This window comes from Rhincodon typus, chromosome 2 (assembly GCF_021869965.1).
Source record: "Rhincodon typus isolate 14 chromosome 2, sRhiTyp1.1, whole genome shotgun sequence".
Lineage (NCBI taxonomy): Eukaryota > Metazoa > Chordata > Chondrichthyes > Orectolobiformes > Rhincodontidae > Rhincodon > Rhincodon typus.
Genome location: NC_063333.1, coordinates 62,580,984 through 62,607,045, shown reverse-complemented (window position 1 = coordinate 62,607,045; position 26,062 = coordinate 62,580,984). Strand labels below are relative to the sequence as shown.

Sequence of the window (26,062 nt, the reverse complement as noted above, 5' to 3'; positions counted from 1 at the left end):
AAAACCTTTATTTACTCAGAGCCAATGGGGGCCATCAAGCACGGGGATTGTAGGGCAACAGGACTTTCAGCACATTAAGACATGGGTAGCAGAGCATTGGATAACTTCATGTTTATTTTGAGTAAAAGGTGGGACACTCGCCAGGAGTGCAGGAATAATCAAGTGAAGAGTTAACTCAGGCGTGGATGGGGATTTCAGCAGGTTATGAACTGTGACAGACCAAAGTGAAGAGATGTTGCAGAGGTGGAGAAAGGCACTCTTAGGGATGACATCTATATGAGGTCAGAAACTAACCTTGTGAACTAAAATGTCAATTCACCCATTCTTACCACAGTGGGGTCATTTGCAAAGCAATGCTCATTATCTGCTTAGCCACACAACTGCTGTCTGGGAAGTTCGATCTATACAAAACATCATAATCATTCAAGACACTGATCTCCACATCATTCCCCACCTACCGGGTCTCCGGTACTATCCCACCCCCTTAATTACTTTTGGTCATCTTTGTATGTCTTCACTTGATTTGATGAAAATGTATGAGTGCACACTTCACTGCACTAAATTTCATCCGCAATATGCTTTTCAACTCGCTGATTCATGGTGAAATTAGAAGTTCATAAGCTTTGAAAATCCTCAAAGTCTGCTTGCAGATTTTTGGTACTGCATCAAGACTTTGTTACTACATCAATTAAAGATGCTACTTTGTATCAGTGCATTATTACCAGGAGTCAGTGTTCCATCTAACTAAGAGATTTGCAGATCTACCTAAAATTCAAACCCTTTTTGTTTAATTTAGATAAATGTGAAGTGCTGCCTTTTGAAAAGGCAAATCAGGGCAGGACTTACACACTTAATGGTAAGGTGCAGGGGAGTGTTGCTGAACAAAGAGACCTTGGAGTGCAGGTTCATAGTTCCTTGAAGGTGGAGTTGCAGGTGGATAGAATAGTGAAGAAGGCATTTTGTATGCTTGCTTTTATTGGTCAGTGCATTGATTTTAGGGGTTGGGAGGTCATGATGTGGCTGTACAGGACATTGGTTAGGCCACTTTCGGAATACTGCGTGCAAGTCTGGTCACCTTGCAATAGGAATGATGTTGTGAAACTTGAAAGGGTTCAGAAAAGATTTACAAGGATGTTGCCAAGATTGGAGGGTTAAGCTATGAAGAGCCTGAATAGGCTGGGGCTATTTTTCCCTGGAGCATCGAAGGCTGGGGGTTGACATTATAGAGATTTATAAATCATGAGAGATATGGATAGGGTAAATATACAAGCTCTTTTCTCTGGGGTGGGGGGAGTCAAAAACTAGAGGGCATAGGTTTAAGGTGAGAGACGAAAGATTTTAAAGGGGCAACTTTTTCACACAGAGGCTAGTGTGTGTAGGAAATGAACTGCCAGAAGAAGTAGTGGAGGCTGGTACAATTACAACATTTAAAAGGAATCTGGATGGATACATATATAGGAAGGGTTTAGAGGGATATAGGCCAAATGCTGGCAAATGGGATTAGATTTATCTAGGATATCTGGTCAGCATGGATGAGTTGGACCAAAGTTTCCGTGCTGTATGTCTCTATGACTCTATGACTATAAATGCTGCGATATGGTGCCTCAGCGATACTGTGTCCTGTAACTGCCGATGGCTTTGGCAAGGATCACATCTGATGAGGGTGGAAGATTACCCAGTGGAGAAAATGCAAAAGTCAAAGAAATCAATGCTCCAATGCTGCCCTCTAGTGCCTAAAGGAATTTTTTGCGGAAGTTGCATCCCTTTTGCATTGCAATATTCTGGGGCCCGGGCTGCTCACTGCAATTCAAAATACAATTACATCATAACCTAAACCATTTCACATTAAAATTAATTGCCAAAAAAATTAACTGCTGATGGACAACACAATCCAATCCAACAGCTATCTAATGGATCAAGACATTTGGGATGATATGTGGACTTTCATGAGTATGAATTAATTCTCTCCATTCAAATAGCCTTCACATCGAGTTTTAGCTCCAAGAGTTTATTCCAACATTACAGACTAATTGAAAATAGGTATTTGTACTACAGACTTATTCAATTTAATTCAGGCTATGAGGCAGAAACCATAATGGCCTCAGTTAGTAAATAATATTTTAACTAATGCTGTTTTATGTAGCATTGGCAGATTCCTCTTGGACGTAGATTCCGTTCTTTGAAAATGTGGTTTGTGTTCAGATTATATGGAGTAAAAGGACTTCAAGAACATATTCGTAAGGTAGGCATCCAAAAATAACTCATGTAGATATATTGTAAAATATTTTGGCAAAATATGCTGTAAATCTGGACTGCATAATATCTGTAATATTTGATCAAAGCTACAGTTATCCTTTTCTTCCCGTCTCACATTGCCACAAATTAATTGTGTGTTAACTAAAAATAATAGATGCCTAACATCCAGTGGAGTGCACTTAAAAAATGTAGTTGCAATTCTTAGTAATCAGTGGGAGAAATCTCCAGGTTTTCTTTTTCTAAGTACAAACTGGAAAAACTGTACAAATTTTCAGAAAGGCTTAAAGAGCACCATAGAGTAAAATGAATTAAGCATTTACTATAAGTATAGCTACTGCACATGTAGAAATGAAGCTTTATCATAATGATGTTACGTCATTGGAAGCTGGACCCTGGGTCTGCAGGGCTCCAGACAACATGACCTTCAATTATTAGGGGTCACGATTTCAAGTTGAGAGGGGAAAAAGTTTAAGGGAGATATGTGTGGAAAGTTCTTTATGCAGAGGGTGGTGGGTGCCTGGAACGTATTGCCAGCGGAGGTGGTAGAGGCGGGCACGATAGCGTCATTTAAGATGTATCTAGACAGATACATGAATGGGCAGGGAGCAGAGGGATACAGATCCTTGGAAAATAGGTGACAGGTTTAGATAGAGGATCTGGATCGGCACAGGCTTGGAGGGCCGAAGGGCCTGTTCCTGTGCTGTAATTTTCCTTGTTGTTGTTCTTTGTTCTTGTCACTATACACTTTAAATAGTTAAGCAAAGCCTGTTGCTGTTAATTTCCAAGAATGTAGATTTCATCATAGCATAGATACCACAGCCTCCTAGGAGCGTCTGTCAAACCTAATGTTGCAGGTAAAGTTATAGAGTTGTACCTTTGCTATGTAAAGTGCTGTTTATGGTAATATTAATGATTCCTTCCATCTATCATTTTGTGAAAATCGAATAGAAGGATGCAGTGACTTTAACTGGTCGGGTATGTTTGTTGTTTACTATGTGTCCATCTTAGCATGTTCTACTCACTGACTGTAGCTGCACTGAAATTTCACAGCTGGGCAAGAAGGAAGGAGTGAAATATGGATCTCCTGCACTTCAGCCAGGGTGTTGTTTGAGAATGTGACCCTTACTCTGTCCAGATCAATTAGCTGCTTCTTAATGTTATGGGGAATGGACCATGTTGGCTGGAAAATAACATCCATGATTTGGTGGACCTGGAGAAGAGACGAATTAAAATTATCTACTGGCCACTTTTGGATGAAGCCATTTACAAACACTACAATGTTCTCTTTTTCACTCACATGTTAGATTTTGCCATTATTGAAGATGGGCATGGAACATGATATCTATCACTGCACTTCACTTGATATGGTGGAGTCCTAGAGCTTTACGATCATCAGTTGCCTGTGGAGCTGCTTAGCTCTGTCTATAACCTGCTGTTTTTGTTGTTTACATGCAGGTGGTCACATATTGTATATTCACTAACTTGTTACTTCATTCTGAGTTGCAACTGGTGCTGCTTTAGCTGTACCTTTCCAAATTGAACGTTCTGCCTTAATACTGGTGGAGAAATGAGAGATGTGCTAGGCTATACAATTACAGAGATCTGTGCTGCTGCTGCCCAAAACACCTCATAGATGACCAGTTGCAGCCTGCGAGATTTGGCTTCACATTATCTGACTTGGTGCCACATCAATGAGACAGCATATATTCAAGGATAGATACTGTTGCTGTGAAAATCTCTTAGCCTAGAAAGATAGAATGGTGACAGCACAAAAAGAGGCTGTTCACTCCATGCCAGCTCTCTGCAACAGAAACTCAGTTAGTCCCACACTCCTGTTTTTTCCTATTCATTCCTGTTTTGTCTAAAGACAAGACCTTTGGTCATTGTCTGCTGATCCTTCATCCTGTGCTATTTTCTTGAGAGCTTTCGTTTAATAGTTTGCCATTGCCTTCCACTTATGGGGCAGCGTGATGAGGCAGGTTCCAAGTCAAACTCAGCCAGAACAGGAAATAGACATGTACTGTGGTGTAATTCTGAATCACGTGCTAGCCATCCAGCCAACTGAATTAACTAGCCCCCTTCATACTGCAATCCTTGCAATTATTTTCTCCAAATAATTACCTAATTCTCTGAAGTGCCTGATTGAATCTACCTTCACCACGCTGTCAGACATAGCGTTGCCATTAGTTCTTTGTTAATCACCTTCAACCAAACTTCTCTGTTTCAGTAACTTGCCACCATTGTTTTATGCTCGGTGTTAGTGTGGTTCAGGTGATAACACCCTCTTCTCTAAGTCAGAAACTGTGCGTGCAAGTGTCATTGCAGGACTTTAGTATAAAACTGTAGCCTTACCCAAAAATGTCTGGTTGGGGCTGCTGTCTTTTGGATGGACATTAAACCATCTATTCTCTTAAACGGATGTACAAGATTCAATTATGTTATATTTGTGTAGAGCAGGGGAGTTATTCCCAGTGTCCTGACCAATACTTATCCTTCAGTCAGTATCACAAATAAACAGATTATCTGCTCTTAATCAACTTGCTTTGTGAGAACTTGCTCAGTGCAAGTTGGCTGCCTGATTTACTACTTTGTAACAGTGACTACACTTCAAAAGTGTTTCATTGGCTGTCATATCCAGTGGTTCAGAAGGATGCTATATAAATGCAAGTTCTTCTTTTTACCATGAAGAGAAAGGTACTAAGTCATGCAGAATCCCGTCAGAAACAGATTTCCAGTAACAAGAACCTGGGACACTTGTTGGTTTCTAACATTTAGGAAATTTTGGATCAACTTTCTCTTTAAATTTTCTGATTTGTCTGTCATCTACGTGGATGACATCAAATGCACTACCTTCATCATCCTCCTTGCTGCCTTCTCAAAATTTTAAACAAGGTCCTTTAACAAATCCATGATAATTTGCTTTGATTAATCAGACCCTGTCTAAAATGTTTTATACCAACTACAGAAATGGTTCCAGTAATACGGCCACCACCAAAGTTAGATCAATTGGCCTGTGCTGCTCTGACTATTCCTAAATAATGGTACATCATTTGCAGTCTTCCTGTTCTCTGATACTGTGCCCACAGCAAGAGAGGAGTGGAAAATGATCATCTTCCCTTACATCTTCTAATAGCCTTAATAGGGATATATTTGATCAAGCATGGAGACTTGCAACTTTCAAGGATGATAAACAACTTTATATTTCTTCCTTATGAATATTTATCCTATCTAATATTTCACCTTACTCCTTAAATATAAGTCTGCCTCATTTCCCTCTTTACAGACACAAAGCATTCATTAAGAAATTTACATGCATCTACCACCTTCATGTAAAGTTACCTTTTTGGTCTTTAATCATCTCCACACTTTCCTGAGTTATCTTCTTACTTTTCATGAGTTCACAAAGACGGCACAACGTTCTTGCTTACCAAAGCAATTGTGGATAGATGTATCAATGATAGATGTGTTTTTGAGGGTGCAGTCAAATAGATTATTCCTTCAAGTTTATTTCTTCAGATCAGCATTGACAGTTAGTTCATTTGGGACTCTGTTAGTTTGCTCCCAGATTCTATGCCTTTTCTTAGTCTTCAGTGCTTCTTCCAAGTGGAGTTTGAACTGGGGGAGCGTTCATTCATAAGTTGGAAGGTTTTGTAGATAATAATTAGCAGACTTGCATTACTTTGTTCATCCTAAAACCATCAGATTTTATATGGTATGATTTAAGTTTTTAAAAAATATTTCCTGCTATTGTGCTTTTATTCCTTTCTTGCAGCTTCTCCTTACAGCACTGTGACCCATTTCTAGTCTCTAACTGGTTCGACACTGTCATTTTTTGGCTTTGATCAGAGGCTTTGATCACCGTGACATCTGTGCTAATACCAAGATCCTTGTGTATAAGGCAATCATTTTCTGACTCTTTTATATGGCTTCGAAACTTGGGTCACATATAGACACCACCTCAATTCTCTTGAGAAGTGCAATCAGTGCTGTTTGAGATGGATTCTGTACATTAGCTCAGAGATCAGGCACCAGCATCAAGGCCAGGGTCATCCAAAACCAACTGTGTTGGACATGTCCTTAGAATGCCTGAATTCTGACTACAAAGGTAAATCTTTACCCAGCTTAAGGAAGGCTTCCCTCAAGAAATGCAACATGGATGTCAATGTCAATGCATGGGAGTTCCTCCTTCAGAAGAGCCAACTTGGAGGAAACTCCTGTGAAGGGATGCAGTTCTTTGAGAACACTTGATGGCAAGAGGTAGTATGGAAAAGAAATTGGAGAAAGAATGCCAATGATCTCAAGGCCAAGGACCAATTCAACCTCCCTGAAACACCTGCCAAATGTGTGGTCAGAGATGTTGAGCTCATCAGTCATGCAAGGACCCACCAGAACCCATGACCAGTGATATAGAATTTCCTACATAAACAATCATGCTCATTAGCAAGTGATTGCCAATGACCATCACAGTCCCTGTTCTGCTCTGAAGGAATACCCAGGAAATTGAAGATTACACTGAGCAATTCCTCTTCGCCTGGAACCCTGCAAAAGTCTCCATTTAAATCAGAGAATCTGGAAGATTTCAATGAAATTGAGTAAATAATTACCCAGTCTAACTCCTGAATATCTATTCAACAGACTCCATACCAAATTCACATACCCAAACTAGACTCCCACACCCAAACTATTTACACTACCACCCGCCACCCGCAGACCTTAACTTCATAACTCCAGGACCCGACACTCCTGTTCCACTCTGGACCTGACATTCCCTTCCCCTGGTCTGGACCCAATCCCCCCCAACTCTCGCTGTGGACCTGACTCCCACCGCCCACTCTCAACCTGACCACCTCCCCATCCGCTCGAGACCCAACTCCCATCTCCCATTCCAGACCTGACATCCCACCCCCACATCTGCTCTGGACCCAACACCCCCTTTACCTGCTCCAGGCTTAATTCCCCGCTTTACCCACTCTGATCCTGACTGTCCCATTCACCTGTTTTGGACTCAGACCCCTTTGTCCAATCTGGGGCCAAACATCTCCTTCCTCTGCTCCATCCCTAACCTGGAGATCAACTGCTCCTCGACCAGTGCCTGATCCCCAATCTTATTCCATGGCCTGACCCAATTTCTGCCACATGGCCTGAACCACACTAATATTGCACCACTTCCAAGTCCCTTTGCCACTTTGCATGTTGACACACTACCCAGCTGGTCCTCGGTTCCTCCCAACTCCTCCACCTCACACTTACCATGTCTACTTTGATAGCAGCTGTGATTCTAGACCATTAAAGATTAGAATACAGCAGCTGACTGCTGTGAAAAGATTGCGTGGTTTGCCTTCCCCTGACAGTTCTGCACTATGAGAGAATTGTCAAAATGGAAGTATGGCTCCGCATTAATGAAGGAGCTCTGATAGGAATCTCCTATCAGAAATGTGGAGCTTGCCCCCTTCATAAAAGAAGAATGGTGGAAAAATCTGGACCATTATTACATCAGTCCATGTTACTTGATTATCATAAGGAAACTGTTACCACAGTCTGCTAACATGTTGTGTTTTGTGGGTCTCTAACCCTTCTTCTTCATTGTGCAGTACCAAACATTAATGCATACAGAGCATTGACAAGAAGAAATTGAATCAATAATGCTATAGAATTTCTCTCATGCTTGTCTTTTTAAAAAATAAATCAATACAAAATACTTACTGAAACAAAAATTTATGTTGATTTGATGGTTTTTCCTCTTCTATACTTAGCTTTTATATATGAATGTTCTCGTGTTTAATTTAAATTTGCATAGACAATGACAAAATTAGACATTTTTTAATCTAATTTTAAACCTTTTCTGCAAAATACCATCTATTTTTCCTGAGAACCTTGCTTATCAAAAACTTAGATCGCAACATTTTTTTCTGTTTTTGCTTCAGCAAGTGGGCCTGGCACATGAGTTTGAGAGCTTGGTACGTCAAGAAGAACAGTTTGAGATTGTGAATGATGTCATATTAGGGCTGGTGTGCTTCAGATTGAAGGTATGTAAATATATTAGCATTAGAGACTCTTCATAGATCCACTACTATATTTTCCTCTTCAGCACCAAGGCCTAAATTTCTGTTTTATCTTCTGGGTTCCACATTTGCAACAATTTGAAATGCAAACCAAACAGTGGGATAGTGATGTTCTTTATTTAGCATGATCTCAACCAGTTTGTGCTGAGTATAATCTTCTAGTGAGATTTCAAGTACTCTGCTATAAAGGGTGAAATATCAACATTAATTAATGGAAATTATGTAAATGCATAGAAAATACCTGAAAATTTAACTTTACTTACCTCACATGTGTTGCATGCTGAGCTAACTTATAGAAATGTGCTATAGTGGCAAATCACAATTTGGTCTTTGAGAGATTTGGAGTTAGATGTTTCTCCAATATACACTTCTCTGTTTAGAGCTCTGCTTTGGTGTAGTATTATCACTATATATGGGAAAGCTTGGTTTATAAACTCTTCCATTCAAAAGGGGTTTTACTACTTGGGTAACTTACTCTCAACAGTGCCAACCAAAAACCTAGGTGAACTCTTAATATTCTCATGGAATAAGCATTCAGTGTGTAACGTAGCTGTCTCAGTTGTTTGAATTAAGGGCCTTGTGACTTGAACGCTAGCCTCAATGTTCTAGGTTTGAGTTCTACTCAAGGACTTGTTGACAAGGAAAAAGCTCAGCTACTGGCGCAGGCAAGCCAGAATGTAGTCAGTATGGTCCTCATGCCAGACAATGGGAAGGGTTAGCAGCAGGATGAGCATCCAGCTTAAAGTCATCTGCCAAATACAAAAAAAACGCCGTCCTATGACAGGAAATGAGGGGTGATCAACTAGCATTGTGGTAATTTCACCACGTAATATGGAGAAATGGAAACAGAGCATATTGTTGCAGTCTGTTACAGGTTTACCTACTTTCTCCATTTGTTATAGAAATGATTTTTGTTAAGAACTGTTAAACCTGAATTTTGCCGATTTAAAGGGTATAAAGTCTACCAGTTCTGCTTTCTTGATTCTGGCACCGTAAAGATACTATTTCCCAAGACAAACCTTCGTTTGGCAGAGGAGGATGGTAAGGAAATGTGGAGAGGGAAGGCAACCTTGACATAAATTGTCAAACCACAGATACTCTCTATAAGACTATTGCAGAGACATCTTAGACTGAGGCATTCATATCTCCTCATGATATCAGTGCATCAGGAGATTGTGATTTACGAAGGAAACAACAACCCTAATGTCAATTACTTAACAGCCATCGTCTCTATCACTTATTGAAGGTGGTAAAATGACAGTGGCACTTGATTTCTTATCTGCAGGTTATTTTTAAGCTACATTGGAGACATGTGCTCCATAAGTTAAATTTGGAGCTCCCCCAGTATGATAGCTAGACTGATCAGAGAGTTGTCACATTAACCACATTTCCAACAGATATTGAATGCCTTTGAGAAAGAAAAGTTTTTTTTTACAGGTTCACCACATTTATCCAGTTCTGTAGGACCATTGATAGGTTTATGTCATCATCTCTTTGCAGAATCAGAATACACCCAGTGAATGAGCAGGTTATATGCAAAGCTGAACATATCATCAGACAAGTGAAAACATGTTACCTGAGAGGCTACCATTAATACTTTTCATATTCAGGATTGTTCGCTGGCACAGAACACTGTTCTAGTTGGTTACTCACAGACAAAGGCTACTCCTTACACAATAATTCATGACACCGTTACATTTCCTCAGAGAAACTGGCATATGATAAAGTGCATTGTGCATAAGAACATAAACAGGAACAGGAGTAGGCCTGCTCAGCCAATCAGTAAGATCATGGCTGATCTTTCTGTGGACTCAGCTCCGCTTGCCCGCCCACTCACCATAACCCTAAATGCCTTTACTGTTAAAAAGTCTATATATCTTTGCCTTAAAAACATTCAACAAGCTAGCCACAACTGCTTTGCTGGGCAAGGAATTCCACAGGCTCACAATGCTTTGGGTGAAGAAGTTCCTCCTTAACTCAGTCCTAAATCTGCTCCCCCTTATTTTAAGGTTATGCCCTCTAGTTCTAGTTTCTACAGCCAGTGGAAACAACCTCCCTGCTTCTTTCTTATCTATTCCCTTTATAATTTTATATCTTTCTATAAGATCCCCCCTCATTCTTTTATATTCCAATGAATATAGTCCTAGTCTGCTCAATCTCTCCTCATAAGCCAACCTTCTCAGCTCCACAATCAACCTAGTGAACCTCCTCTGCACTTCCTCCAGTGCCAGGACATCTTTTCTCAAGTAAGGAGACAAAAACTGTACACAGGACTCCAGGTGTGGCCTCACCAGCATCTCATACAGTTCCCTGTTTTTAAACTCTATCCCTGTAGCAATAAAGGACAATATTCCATTTGCCTTCTTAATTACCTGCTGCACCTGCAAACCAACATTTTGTGATTCATACATGAGGACACCCAGGTCCCTCTGCATGGCAGCATGTTGCAATTTTTCACCATTTAAATAATATTCCATTTTGCTGCTATTTCTACAAAGATGGATGACCTCACATTTACCAACGTTGTACTCCATCTTCCAGACCCTTGCCCACTCACTTAACCTATCCATATCCCTCTGCAGACTTTCAGTGTCCTCTACACACTTTGCTCTACCCTCATCTTAGTGTCACCTGCAAACTTTGCCACACTACACTTGGTCCCCAACACTAAATCATCTATGTAAATTGTAAACAATTGTGGTAGCAACACTGATCCCCGAGGCACACTACTAGCCACTGACCACCAACCATTTATCCCCACTCTTTGCTTTCTGTTAGTTAACCAATCCTCTATCCATTCTAATACATTACCCATAACACCGTGCACCTTTATCTTATGCAACAGCCTTTTGAGTGGTACCTTGTTGAATGCCTTCTTGAAATCCAGATCCACCACATCCATCAGATCCCCACTGTCTACCATGTCCGTAACATCCTCAAAGAATTCCAGTAAATTAGTTAAACTTGATCTGCCTTTCACGAACCCATGCTGTGTCTTCCCGATGGTACAGTTTCTATCCAGATGTCTCGCTATTTCTTCCTTGATCATGGATTCAAGTATTTTCCCCACTACAGAAGTTAACCTAATGGGCCTACAGTTACCCGCCTTTCGTCTACGTCCTTTCTTAAACAGCGGTGTCACATTTGCTGTTTTCCAATCTGCTAGAACCTCCCCAGAGTCCAGCAAATTTTGGTAAATTACCATCTCGTCAGGCCCTGGGGAATTATACACCTTTTATGCCTGCTAAAACATCTAATACCTCCTCCTTATTAATCTTAATATGTTCCAGAACCTCACCATCCCAACTGAAATCTCTAACTTCAATGTCTGTCCCCTCTGTGAATACAGTTAGAAGCATTAATTTGAGGCCTCATCTATGTTCTCTCGTTCCATGCACAGGTTGCCCCTTTGGTCTCTAATAAGCTCCACACTTACTCTTACCTTTAATCTCCCAAAAATATATCATGAAACCTCTTTGCCCACCCGATTTCCTTTTTTAGCAAACCCCCCCCACCACCGTCCATTTACACTCTGTACACTGCTGAAGGGCCTCCCTGTTTTTAATTCCCTGTATACATTTCATCCTTTCTCTTTATCAAAGTCTTGATTTCCATTGACATCCAGGGTTCCCTGGACCTGCTGTCCTTGCCCTTCACACTTAGATGAACATACTGACACCAAATTCTCACTATACTTTGTTTAAAAGAGTCCCACTTTCCAAGTGCAGACTTGCCTGCAAGTAATTGTTCCCAGTCTGTGTCTGCCAGATCCTGTCTAATGGTATTGAAATTGGCCTTTCCCCAAAGGGAAAATACTTTGCCTACGGCCTGTAAATTTCAGTGAGATCACCTCTCACCTTCTAAACTCTAGACAAAATTGGCCCAGTTTCTAATCTATCTAGAACAGTCCTGCCATCCCTGGAGCAAACTTGGTGAACCTTTGTGGAAATCCCTCTTTGGCAATAATATCCTTCCTAAGCTAAGGGCCCAACACCTCACATAGTACTCCAGTACAATTTAACATAAAATCAGTAGGTTTTGACTTTTTTTACACGAACAAGTGTTTTCAGATAATTCAGTGATGGTTGCTCCTGTGTCAAGCTTGAATTAAATTAGATATCTATTGACATCATATGGGCTCTGTACTGACTGGTTTCACATGGGTTGCCTATTTCCTTGAGGATTGGCTGTGGTATTTCTTCTAAAGGAGGAATGTAATCATCCAAAGTACACTTTCTAATATCTTGGGAGTCAGAATTTGTTTTATCTAATGGTGTCTGATATAAAATATTGACTTCTCTATGAATATAACCAGCATTGTTTCTGTCTTTTAAGGATTGTTTCTGGTTTTTGCACATTCTTTGAATAATTTCCCATTTCTTGCAAGGCAACATTTTTGTGATACAGTTGGACATTGCATTTGTTTTTGTACTTCTTTTTGCTCCACATTTTGGATAGTGACTCCTACCATTGAATGCTTTGAAAACTCATTGTGTTTTCTTTTGTCATGTGATTGTTTGGGGTGTTTGTACGTTAGGAGGTTGATAGGATCTGATGGTTTTTCTGGAGTAAATTTTCCTTTCCAGATTTTTCTGTGATTTCTCTGTAATCTTAGGTTCCATTACAGTCTGGATTACCTTTTCCAGTGTGAGAGCTTCCTTTAATTGTAAAAGATCCAAAAGAGGTGAATCTGAAATTCTGACAGCAGTTCTGTACCTAAGTAGTTTGCTTGAAGTACAGCATATTTCACAAGGTTCAGACATTTTTTTTGAGGTTGAATTGTGTTTTCAATTCCTTGCTGTCAAGCTTTACAAAATTTTCAGTATCTTTTAAAAAAATGGTAATTAAAATTTAATTACTGATAAAGCAAGATAAGGTCTCTGATAAAGCTTTAACTTGTAATAAATTAGTTCAATATATATTAAAGATTTCTGTCATCAAAAACTTTTTGGTCATTTTTTTTCTGTATTCCAAATAATTAAGCTTTAAATCTTTGAAAGTTATTTTCAATCATTTGAAGACCATAAAAAAACTCTTTAAATTGACATTTTATCAGCAATTTAAAATTTTGTTATATGGAACTGAGATAAAGGATTGACACCATTTCCGGTTCTTCTGCAACTTATTTAGAAAATTTTTAACTGCTCAAAATGTCATCAGGGTGATTTGAGGCCTTTACATATTTTTAGTTGTATTACAAAAATTCATTTCAATTTTGAAGTTGTTATTTTTAGTAACATTTTCTTTTACCTTTGACTTGTTTATCCCAATAAGATTAATTATACTGCCAACTCAAAGAATTTTTTAAAGAATATCCTTGTTTTAGAAGAATTTTTCTGATACTTATAACAATGATTTTGTAACAGCAAAAAAATTGGTTGTTAAATAACGATAACAATTTAAGCCTTCTTTCAAATTCCTAGCCCAGACTTTTACCATAATTTTAAATATTTTCACCCTTCCTCAAAAGCACTGAACTGAAGCTCAATAATGGTTACTTACTTTCCTGGATTGTTTGTCTGATTTTAATCCTTGAAGAGCTTCAGTAATATTCTTTCTGAATCTCACAAGCTTAAGTTTTGTTCCCAATTCTGGCTGATGTAAGCTTTTAAAGATAGATATACTGCTGCTAAAGCTTCTGTAGCTCTGAGTTGCTGTTACCACTTTCTGCTGCTGTTGCATCAGCCACTGATTAGATTTCCCCCTTCTTAAAAGCTGCTGAATTCTTAAAGAGGCACTCACATCTTTTCTGTTTAGATGCTGTAGATTTTTGTACTGCCCTTGAGTTCCCCAATCTCAAAAAAATTCACACAGCCTGCTGCTATGTTATGAAAGATACCCACATCTAACACCTATTCTGCTTGAAACTTCTTTGGGTAGATTTGTTGGCACTAACTCTTCTTGCAGTACTATTTTAACCAGACTTATCAGTATTAAGTGGTGAAGAATTAGCCAATAATAAGTCTTCAGCAGAAGATGTACATACTTAAATAGTAAGAAATATTTTATTACATTGTAATAACAGATTACATTAGCTTAAAACTGTTAGCTACAGTAACACTAGGTAAGACACATTGTTTTCTTCTATGAGATGGTAACGAGTCACTGCTACATTACATGGTGGTAGGCTGTGGAATTAACTAATGACTAACAACGAACTAGAACAAACCAGCTACTCCCAGAGACAGTCATTTGTATCTTTGGGCGCAGAGAAATTCCAAAGCTTTTAGGTCAAAATGTTCAGGCCAATTTCCTAATACAACAAAAAGAAACAAACACAGAAATTGCTGGAAAAGCTCAGCAGGTCTGGCAGCATCTGTGAAGGGAAATCAGAGATAATGTTTCAGGTCCAGTGACTCTTTCTCAGAATTGTGCAATTTCTGTTTGTTTCTGATTTACAGCATCTGCTGTTTATTTTGATTTTTATTTGCCTTATACAACAGTTATCTGAAACTTAATAAAGTAGTAGAAAGTCATGGGATAATTAAAAGCCTTAGAACTGCAGAGAGGGGATGATGAAATGGGAGGTAGAGGAAAGATTGAGTTCAATGCAAAGAAATATAAAGCGACAGAAAGACTAACGAGGAAAGATGGTAAACCGTAAATGGCACAATATTGAAAAAGCTGGATCAGGCAATGGTCTCCACTAAAACAAATCTTTAAAAGTAGGAGGACAAGATGATAAGGTACTTTAAAAGTTTGCAGCTTACTTAGGTTTACAAAGGAGTAGAATATAAAAGATCATTGGAACTTTATACATCACTGTTTATCACAACTGTTGCGTTATGGACTATCCTCGGCACCACATTATCAGGAAATATGAAAATATCTTAGAAAGGAACCAGAGGCTGTTGACCATATGTTACCAGAGAGCAGTGAAAGTTAAGGTTCTCTCCCTTGCAGCCCAGAAAAATAATAGATGACTTCAGAGATCTTTCCAAGATGCTGATAGTTTTTGATTGAGTAGATAGAGAAAGGCTGTTGTCTCTGGTGAGAGGTCAGTAACTAAATGTTATAAATTTACAAATCGGCAAGGTGTTCACAGAGGTGATGAGGAGAATTATTTTCACTTACAATTGACAGAATCTGGAACACTTGACCTGAAGAAATTGTGGAAGTTGATTCCATAATTCATTTTAAAAGGAGACAGCCAGGTACTTGAGGTTGAAGAACTTACAAGGGTGATGAACAAAAATGCAGAAATGTGGGTCTAAATATAACTGTTTTTTGAAAGAGCAAGCAAATAGCCTCTTCCTTCAACACTTACTTTTTTTATTCTGCTTGGAAAGTTGCCATGAATTTCAAAGTAAAAACCTTTTACGAGATCCTTTCTGATATATTTCATTTTTTTTAGGGCTCAAATGATCTTAATGAAAATCTCATTAAAAGAATAAATGAAATGAGAAAGATTCACATTGTACCGTGCCAACTTCAAGACAAGTTTGTCCTCCGTTTTGTTGTATGTGCAACTAGAGCTGAAAGTAAACACATCCAATATGCCTGGCAGAACATAAAGGAGATTGCAACTGAACTTCAACAAGGCCGTCAATAGAAGTACACTTCACTGCATCGGATATTTGTGCTTTTATTTTTGTGGATGCCCTGAATTTTGGTGCTGGTTTTGGTGATCATAGAATAATACCCGTGCACTGTATCAACTATTCTAAAATATATTGTGTGTATACTCAAGTTTGATTTTTTTAAGTGTATTCAACAAATGGTTTTGCAGGGTTGGTAACTTGGTTTTCATTGATGTATCTTTTACCTTTATTATGCTATAATACAATGTATCAGTCCTTACATCTTTAAAAATATTTACGGTCAAACCAAATCTGGTCTCATTGTACTAAAAACCTTACTAATTGTACTCATTGTACTAAAAACCTACTAATCACTTATCATTTTAAAAAACACTTTCTAGCTGCTTAAACAATGATCCAACTTTTGTTCAATAACTGCAACCAAAAATTTCTAATATATTTACATTAAATGTTTGACTATAAATTATGCAAAATAAATGATCTGCAAACTCTAAACTGAACTATATTTTCTAATTCACTTCTATTCTGACCAATTCTGAAGAGTTGTTATCTGGTTCTTGTCATTGAACAGGTGACTTTTTGTCTTCAGGTCAGACTTTTGAAAACCTTTGGGCTCATATCCTTGAAAAGGTTAATCAGTATCTTGGAATTTGAATAATTATCTAAATATCCAAGATATGTTTATTAATTAACAACAATTTATGAATCAATGTCTTGATTTCTGCCTCAAGCTAATTGCACAGAGACAGCTAAATAGAATGTGAGCAAATTGAAACCTGGACAAGTTTTCTGTTATGGCACCTAATTTTACTAAAAATCAGACAGTGTCTTTTCACTTTGGAAGGAAATGCGTACTCGTGCCTTCCCAGTGTCAATGTTGGAACTCTGCTCTTTTTAATTTGTATTATTGACTTGCACTTGGATACTTGGGAAATCCAGAAATGTACTGAGTAGTCAGGAGCAAAGTAATAGAGGGCAGACATATGTTTTAAATGGGTTGCGGGAACAAAGACACTTGGAAAGCTTGCAAAGTATAAGTTGAAAAGGCTGTTTAAAGGCACATTGGATTCTTGACTTTATACATTAAGAGCATAAGAACTAGGAGCAGGGATAGGCAATTCAGGGAACTAAAACTATACACCATACTGCAGGTGCAGTCTCACAAATGCCTTATAAAGTTGCACCAACACTTCCCTACTTTTACACTCTATTCCTTTAGCAGTAAATGCCAAAATTCCATTTGTCTTTCTTATTACCTGCTGTACCTACATATTAGTTTTCTGCTATAGATGCACATGGGCACTTACATCCCATTGCACCGAAGCACTTTGAAGTTTCTCTCCATTCTGATAATAGGTTGCTTTTCTATTCTTCCAAACAAAAATGGATAACCTCACACTTATCCATATTAAGCATCACCTGCCAAATTTTTGTCCATTCACCTAAACTATCCATATCAGTTTGTAATTTTTTTTATTTCTTTATGGCAATTTAATTTTCAATCTATTTTAAAGTCAGCCGCAAATTTGGCTATAGCACCTTCTATGTTAGTATGGATTTTAAATAGTTGCTGCCCAAGGACCAAACTCTGTGACTCCTCACTAGTTACAACTTTTCAACCAGAAAAGGACTCATTTATCCTCTCTGCTTTCTGTTGGTCAGCCAATCCACTATCCAAGCAAATAAATTACTCCTAATCCCGTGTAATCATAGGTTGTGTTTTAACCTCGTGTGCGTTATCTTATCAAATGCCTCCTGGAAGTCCAAATCTTCGACAACTGCAAAATCTCCATTATTGACTTTGTTTGTTACATCTTCGAAGACGCTAGCAAATTAGTCAAAACTGATTTACTCCTCATAAAACAATGCTGACTGATGGATTTGCATTTACAAATGTCCTGTTTTTACTTCCTTAGTAATGGATTCTAACAATTTCTAGGGTTTTAGAGTAGATTTGTAGCTCGGGTTGTGGATGTGGTGGTTGGTTGGCTCGCCGAGCTGGTTCATTGTTGTTCCGCAGACGTTTCATTACCCTGCTGGGTAACAGCATCAGTGCAGCCTCCGATGAAGCGCCGTTGTGTTTTCCTGCCTGGTATTTAAACTCTGGAGTCCGTGAGCTGGATTACCTCACTTCCAGTTTTCCTTCGCAATGGAGTGTATATGGTGTCAAGTTCTATGTGTTTGTTGATGGCTTTCTTTGTGGAGTACCAGGCTTCTAGGAATTCCTGTGCTTTTCTCTGCTTTGCTTGACCCAGGATCTTGGTGTTGTCCCTCGAATTGGTGGTTCTCCTTATCTATAATGGATAGAGATGAGTGAGTATTGGTCGCATGTCTTTTTGTAGCCAGTTGATGTTCGTGTACCCTTGTTGTTAATTTCCTTCCTGTTTGTCCAATGTACTGTTTGTCACAGTCTCTGCAGGGAATCTTGTATATGACATTGGTCCTGTCCATAGTGGGTAGTGTTAGTGGGTCTTTGGTTCGGGTGAGCAGTTGTTGTAGGGTTGATGAGGGTTTGTGAGCTATTCTGATGCCCAGTGGTCGTAGGAGTCTTGTGGTTAGTTCTGATGTGTTCCTGATGTAAGGTAGCATGATGAGTGAGTCGGGGCGTATAGTATCTTCCTGGTGTTTGTGTAATAAATTCTAACAATTTCCCAATGACGTATGTTAAAATAACTGGTCTATAATTTCCTGCGTTCTGTCCCTCTCCGTTTTTGAACGAGGGTGCTCCATGAGCATTTTTTTAATCCACTGAAACCTTCCCTGAATCCAGGGAATTTTGGAGTACTATAATAAATAGATCCATATCTCTGCTGCCACTACCTGTAATACCCGAGGATAAAGGCCATCAGGCCCTGGGGACCTGTCTGCCTTCAATCCAACAGGTTGCTCAGTAATTTTTCCTTTGTGATGATGATTGGTCAATGTTCCTCCCTTTCTCTATTCTCTACATTTCTTGTTACCATTGGGATGGTACTTGTGTTCTCCACTGTGATAACTAATATTGATTTAGTGTCTCTGCCAAAATACTGATGATATCTTGAAAAAGTTTTTGACATAAAATTTGACACTTGTTCAAACTATACTTCCATTGATAAACCGTACAAGTGAGAAACTGTGTGAACGTGTCCACGACCATTTTAGTTTTGATTGTTCTTAAGCGAACACCTTCTGAAAATCAAGTAAACACATCCATAGTGGTAAGGATATATTCATTTCTGACTTTCATTTAGTTAATGGACCTACACAATCCACGAGCACATGACTGATTCATTCCTCAAGTTGAGGAATTGGGATGTTGATTTAATCACATTATTGAGGTTTACCTACAACTTGACAAGAATGACATGTTTTACAAAACTGCACCATATCTTTATGCAATTTTAGCCAAGTAACATACCTGCTGATGGGTGCCTGAGATTTTTTGGATCCCCATATGTTTTGCTTTGAGAATTTCATATGCTACTCAGCAACTCTCCCTATGATAACTGGGCAATACAATTTTCCGATCTACAACTGATTAGTCTTCATCTGTGGGTCTGTGAAAGGATCTCCCCCTCCTCATCAGCACTCTGTTCTTAAGAAAATAGCACTCTGGAACTCCATTAGCCTCCAACCTAGTATGAGCTGACTGTGCTAATTTATTTAAATCAGGACTTGCTTTTTTGTGTTGCAATTAGGGATGTCATACTAAACACTTTTCACCCTTTAGGAAAGTTTCGGCTGTCCTTTCATTTGCTTATGGTGACATCTCAACCCTTATTGATAAAATTTCTTTAGCCATTGCCCTCGTTGCTACACCGAAAGGAAAGATACTAGGAACCTGTTTGTGTAACTGTTCTGTTTTCTTGTACCTCCTTTAAACATTCTGTAATTATGGGTAAAGTTACTACCTTTAGTCCTGCTGAACCATTACCAATAAATAAGTCAACTCCCTCAATAGGTAATGTTTTTATCACGAATTACTTCTCCTGATAACAAATCACATTCCAGTTGTACTTTATATAATGAAACCAGAATATATTTTTCACCAGTTGAAGTTAAGGTTAATTTAGATGCATGGAATGCACGACCTGTAGCATGTAGGAAATCATAACTGCACCATGTACGCTGGAAAAACACATCTGCAGGATGTACCCCCAAATACAGAAGCTTGAATGCTGAGTTTCAGGATTTGAAACACAGCCGTAGTCCCTGTGGTGCGTATACAAGGCAGAGAATCACAGTTAGGGAAGATATTCATATTGCAGCATAGGGGCATGCAGACAGAGAGTGAATGGTGAGACAACAAGGTGCAGGGCTGGATGAACACAGCAGGCCAAGCAGCATCATAGGAGCAGAGAGCTGCCAAGCTGTCTAAGTTAGCCAGATCTCACTTGCTATTTGGTTTTCCATTTTGGATACTGGTGAGGGAACTGCTTCTAAGTTCATGGTGTCACAGGTGACTCAGCTGTAGAAGAGGGGAGGCAGAAGTTAGGGGGACAGACATGCATTTTTGTAGCTGCATATGTGACTCCAGGATGATGTGTTACCTCCTTGGGGCCAAGAACAAGAATGTCATGGAACAGCTGCAGAACTTTCTTCCAAGGGGGAGGATGAACAACCAGACATTGTAGTCCACAATCATACCAATGAAATAGCAAGGAAGGGGATGAGGTGAGCTAGGAAGGAAATGAAAGAAAAAACAGGTGCTCTGAAGCAGTATTCTCAGGATGACTCCCAGTTTCTTGTGCTTTTGGAGCACTGAAGTAGGAAAATTGAGCAATTGAACAGGTAGCTGGAGAATTGGTGTAGGGGAGAGGTGATCAGATTTCTGAGACATTGGGACCAGTTCTGGGGAAGCTGGATCGATGCAAGATTTTTGGGCTCCTTCTTAGTGATTCCAGGACGAATGTCCTCTCTCGGAAATTCACCACTGCTTCAGAGGACGGTTCGAACGAGATTGGCAGGAGAATGTAAACCTGAACGATAGCTCAGATTAGGGGCAAACAAAACTGATTAACAGAAAGTGGAAAATTAGTAAGCTAAATTAGAGGGAAGGTGAAGCAAAGATAAACATCGAGTAAGATCAGAATGTAGAATAATTTTAAAGACACTATCTAAATGCTTGCAGCATTCCCAATAATGTTGATGAGTCAAAGGCACTTATTGAAGTAAATGAGTATGATTTAATTTCCATTACAGACATATGGCTCCAGGGCAACCATGATTGTAAACGAATCTTCAGAGGTATTCATTATTTAGGAAGAATTATTGAAACGACAGTACATGGAGTAGCAATCTAAATAAGGAACAAGATCAGTATATTTGTCAGAGAGGATCTTAGATTGAAGGATCAATATTGTTACAACTCAACCCCCCAAATGAGATTCCCCAATTTGTTACCTGTTCCAAGTGGGTCATTAAGCTCCTGGATGAGGAGAGATGAACTCGTAACTCCCATGATTAATCACCACGGCCTCAGTTGATCACAACAGGGTTAATTTAGAAAGGATTCCTTCCCTTTATGAATACTTTTCTCCCAGACCCAAATGAACTTATGCTTTAAAAGAAGCCAATTTAGACAGGCATTTTTGAGTTAACAAATAAATGGATTTCTTAATTACTAAATAAGAGAAGGATTAGTAATGCAACCCAGATACACACACACATAGTAAAAATAAGAGGTGAATCCAAAAAGATAAATGTAAGAAAAAGAGATATACTAATCAATCTCTGAATTGTTCTTGGAGAACAGATATGGAAACTTTGGGTCATCATCAAACATTCCACTTCTGACTTTATAATGGAGAGAAGGTTAATGAAGCAGTTGAAGATTGTTGGGCTGATGACATTCCCTTGAGGAACCCCTGCAGAGATAGCCTGGAGCTGGGATAACAGAGATCCAACAACCACAACCATCTTCCTTTTTGCTAAGTATGACTCCAACCAGAGAAGCGTTATCCCCCGATTCCCATTGATTCCAGTTTGTTGGACTCCTTCATTCCACACTCAGTGAAATGCAGCCTTGGTGTCTGAAGCAGTCATACTTACCTCGCCTCTTTTTCTAATGTTTGGACCAAGATAATGACTGCACAATGTTAAGCACTAATCATGACTACTCAGGCAATGAAGTACTCAATGTCCCGAAGCAGCAAAACTTGGACAAGATTAAAATTTGGACTGAAAAGTGACAAATAAAACTTGCACCGCACAAATGGTACTATGTCCAACAAAGGAGATTCCAACCATCACCCTTTGAGATTCAATGGCATTAGCATAGCTGAATCCTCAGTTATCAACATTTTGTGGGTTACATTAACCAGAAACTGAACAGGACCACATAAATGAGATAGTAAGAACTGCCGATGCTGGAGTCAGAGATAACACAGTGCGGAGCTGGAGGAACACAGCAGGCCAGGCAGCATCAGAGGAGCAGGAAAGCTGATGTTTCGGGTCTGGACCCTTCTTCAGAAGAAGATTCTGTGTTCCTCCAGCTCCACACTGTGTTATCTAGGACCTCATAAATACTGTGTTACAATAGTAGGCTAAAGGCTAGATATTCAGTGGTTACTTACCAGTAACTCATTTCCGGTCACCCCAATGCCTGTGCACCTTCTACAAGGTGTAAGTAGATCATAGAATTTTATAGTACAGAAGGAGGCCATTCCACCCATCATGTCTATACCAGCTCCTGAAAGAGCTATCCAGCTAGTCCTTTCCAACCCTATCTCTGAAGCCCTCAACTTTGTCACTTTCATATATATATCCAGCTCTCTTTTGAAACCTCCTATGAAATCTGCCTCCACCATTCTCCCAGGCAGTGCATTTCAAATCCTAACAGCTCTCTGAGAAAGGAGGTTTCTCCTCATCTTACTCCTAGCTCTCTTGATGATCATCTTGAAGTTGTGACCCCTCAGTTATTGACAGACCAACTAGTGGAAATAGAATGTCCTCCATTACCCTGGAAAAATTGGTCATAATTTTGAACGCCTCAATAAGGTCACCTCGTAATCTTCTCTGCTCCAGGGAGAACAGGCCCAAACTCTCTAACCTTTCCTTGTATCTAAAATTCTTCATTGCTGGTATTATTCTAGTTAATCTTTGCATACTTTCCAGGAGTTAACATCCTTCCTTAAATAAGGTGCCCAGAACTAAACACAATATTCCAAATGTGGTCAGACCAATGATTTGTAGAGGTGTAGCACCACTTTCTTGCTTTTATACATTTTGCCTCCATTTATAAACTTAGAAATCCTATAAACAATGTTAACAACTTGCCTGACCACTTCAGAGAATCGTGTACATGAACCCTGAGGTCCTCCTGTTCCTGTACTCCTCTTAATGTTGTACTACTGAGCCTGTATTGTCTCTCGGTGTTTCTTCTACCAAAATGCATTACATTAGGCTAGATGCAGGGAGGATGTTCCTGATGGTGGGTGTGTCCAGAACCAGGGGTCACAATATCAGGATTCGGGGTAGATCATTTAGGACGGAGATGAGGAGACGTTTCTTCACCCAAAGAGTGGTGAGCCTGTGGAATTCATTACCACAGGAAGTAGTTGATGCCAAAACATTGAATGTATTCAACAGGTAACTAGATGTAGCACTTGGGGCAAATGGGATCAAAGGTTATGGGGAGAAAGCAGGATTATGCTATTGAGTTGGATGTTCAGCCATGATAGAGAAGAATGGTGGAGCAGGCTTGAAGGGCTGAATGGCCTCCTACTGCTCCTACCTTCTATGTTTCTACGTGTCACATTTCTCTGGATTGAATTTCATCTGCCAGGTGTCTGTCCCTTTGGCCAACTAGTCAATGTCCCTGTGAAGTTGCTCAGCATCATCCTCAAAATTTACTATTCTCCTTAGCTTCATATCATCTGCAAATTTAGAGGTTCTGCCCTCAACATCCATCTCCAAATCATTTATATACATAAGAAAAAACAAGGGTCCCAACACCAATCACTGGGTAAAACCACTTTCAACTCGTCTCCAATCTCACAATGCCCATACATACCTCACCTCTGTTTCCTATTCTTTAGCCAACTTCTAAGGGTCACTGCTGGTGTCCCCTCTGACTTCACCGGTGAGACGTGCACCCAACTCCAGCTCCTCAAAACCGCGTTAGGGAACTGGAGCTGGAGCTGGATGAACTCCGGATCATTTCGAAGGCTGAGGGGGTGATAGAGAGGAGTTATAAAGGAGGTGGTCACACCTAAGGTACAGCAAAAAGTAGCTGGGTGACCGTCAGGAAGGGGAAAGGGAATAGGCAGACAGTGCAGGGATCCCCTGTGGCCGTTCCCCTCAATAATAACCATACCGTTTTGGATACTGTTGGGGGAGACGACCTACTAGGGGAAGGCCATAGCGGACAGGTCTCTGGCACTGAGCCTGACCCTGTGGCAAAGAAGGGAAGGGGGGAGAATAGGAGAGCAATTGTAGTGGGGGATTCGATAGTAAGAGGCACAGACAGGCGGTTCTGTGGACGCGAACGAGATGAATGGATGGTATGTTGCCTCCTGGGTGCAGGGTCTGTGACGTCTCAGATCGTGTCTTCAAGATCCTTAAGGTGAAGGGTGAGCAACCAGCAGGCATGGTACACATCGGTACCAATGACATAGATAGAAAAAGGACTGAGAATGTGAAAAACGAGTACAGGGAGTTAGGTTGGAAGCTGAAGTCCAGGACAAACAGGGTAGTTATCTCTGGATTATTACCAGTGCCACGTGATAACGAGGTAAGAAATAGGGAGAGTGTGCAGCTAAACACGTGGCTACAGGGCTGGTGTAGGAGGGAGGGCTTCCATTATGTGGATAATTGGAGCACATTCTGGGGAAGGTGGGACCTGTATATGAAGTATGGGTTGCACCTGAACCGGAAGGGCACAAATATCCTGGGAGGGAGGTTTGCTCGAGCTATACGGGATGGTTTAAACCAGATTGGCAGGGGGTAGGGAACCAGATTTGTAATTCAGAGGATAACGTATTCAGCCTTCCAACAGACACAACAGGGAGTGATGCTGTTAATAGAGAAATGCATAATGGAGCATAATTGTGGACACAGGGGATGGTTTGAGGTGTGTATACTTCAATGCTAGAAGTATCAGAAATAAAGCAGATGAACGTAGAGCATGGGTCAGTACTTGGAACTACGATGTTGTGGCCATTACAGAAACTTGGGTAACTCTGGGACAGGAATGGTTGTTGGAAGTTCGGGGATTTAGAGGCTTTAAAAGAAATAGGGAGGGTGGTAAAAGAGATGGGGGAGTGGCATTGCTAGTCAGGGCTATTATAGCAGCTACTGAAAGGCAGTTCGAGAATGATATGTCTACAGAGTCAGTTTGGGTTGAGGTCAGGAACAAGAAAGGAGCAGTCACTTTGTTGGGGTTTTTTTTACAGACCCCCTGATAGTTGCAGAGAAGTGGAGAAGCGGATTGGGAGGCAGATACTGGAAAGGTGCAGAAGTCACAGGGCTGTAGTCATGGATGACTTCAACTTTCCAAATATTGATTGGAAATTTTTTAGTTGTAACAGTTTAGATGGAGTGGACTTTGTCCAGTGCATTCAGGAAGGATTCCTGACACAGTATGTAGATAGACCAACATGAGGAGAGGCCACTTTGGATTTGGTGCTTGACAATGAACCAGGCCAAGTGTTAGAGCTGTTGGTAGGAGAGCATTTTGGCAGTAGCGATCATAACTCTGTTACTTTTACAATAGTCATGGAAAAGGATAGGTACATACAGCAGGGTAAGGTTTATAATTGGGGGAAGGGTAATAACTCTGTTAGGTAAGAACTGGGTAACATAAAATGGGAACAGATGCTGTCAGGGGAGAGCACTATAGAAATGTAGAGATTGTTTAAGGAATGCATACTACGTGTGTTTGTCCCTAGCAGGCAGCAAAGATGTGGTCAAGTGAGGGAACCTTGGTTCTAGAGGTTGGATGACCAGTTAAGAGGAAAAAGGATCCTTATGTAAGGTTTAGGAAACAAGGATTGGAAAAGGCTCCAGAGGGATACAAGTTAGCCAGGATGGAGCTGAAGAAAGGGCTTAGGAGAGCTATAAGGGGGCATGAGAAAACCTTGGCAAATAGGATCAAGGAAAATTCCAAGGCTTTTCACATGTACATGAGGAGTAAGAGAATGACCAGAGAAAGGGCAGGGCCGATCAAGGATTGTAAAGGGAATTTGTGCACGGAGCCTAAAGAGATAGGAGAGGTCGTTAATG

General features: G+C 40.0%; 1 protein-coding gene across 2 annotated transcripts in view; it reads left to right on the top strand.

Annotated features, from left to right (window-relative positions):
- The window catches only part of ddc (dopa decarboxylase), a 118,642-nt gene extending 102,390 nt beyond the window's left edge, over positions 1-16,252 (top strand). For both annotated transcript variants that reach the window (XM_048612623.1, XM_048612629.1), the window contains exons 12-14: positions 2,144-2,242; positions 8,181-8,282; positions 15,673-16,252. In XM_048612623.1, coding sequence (XP_048468580.1) covers positions 2,144-2,242; positions 8,181-8,282; positions 15,673-15,870 — 399 coding nt within the window. In that variant the 3' untranslated portion in view covers positions 15,871-16,252. The remainder of the gene's footprint in view (positions 1-2,143; positions 2,243-8,180; positions 8,283-15,672) is intronic.
- Positions 16,253-26,062: the final 9,810 nt, after the last annotated feature.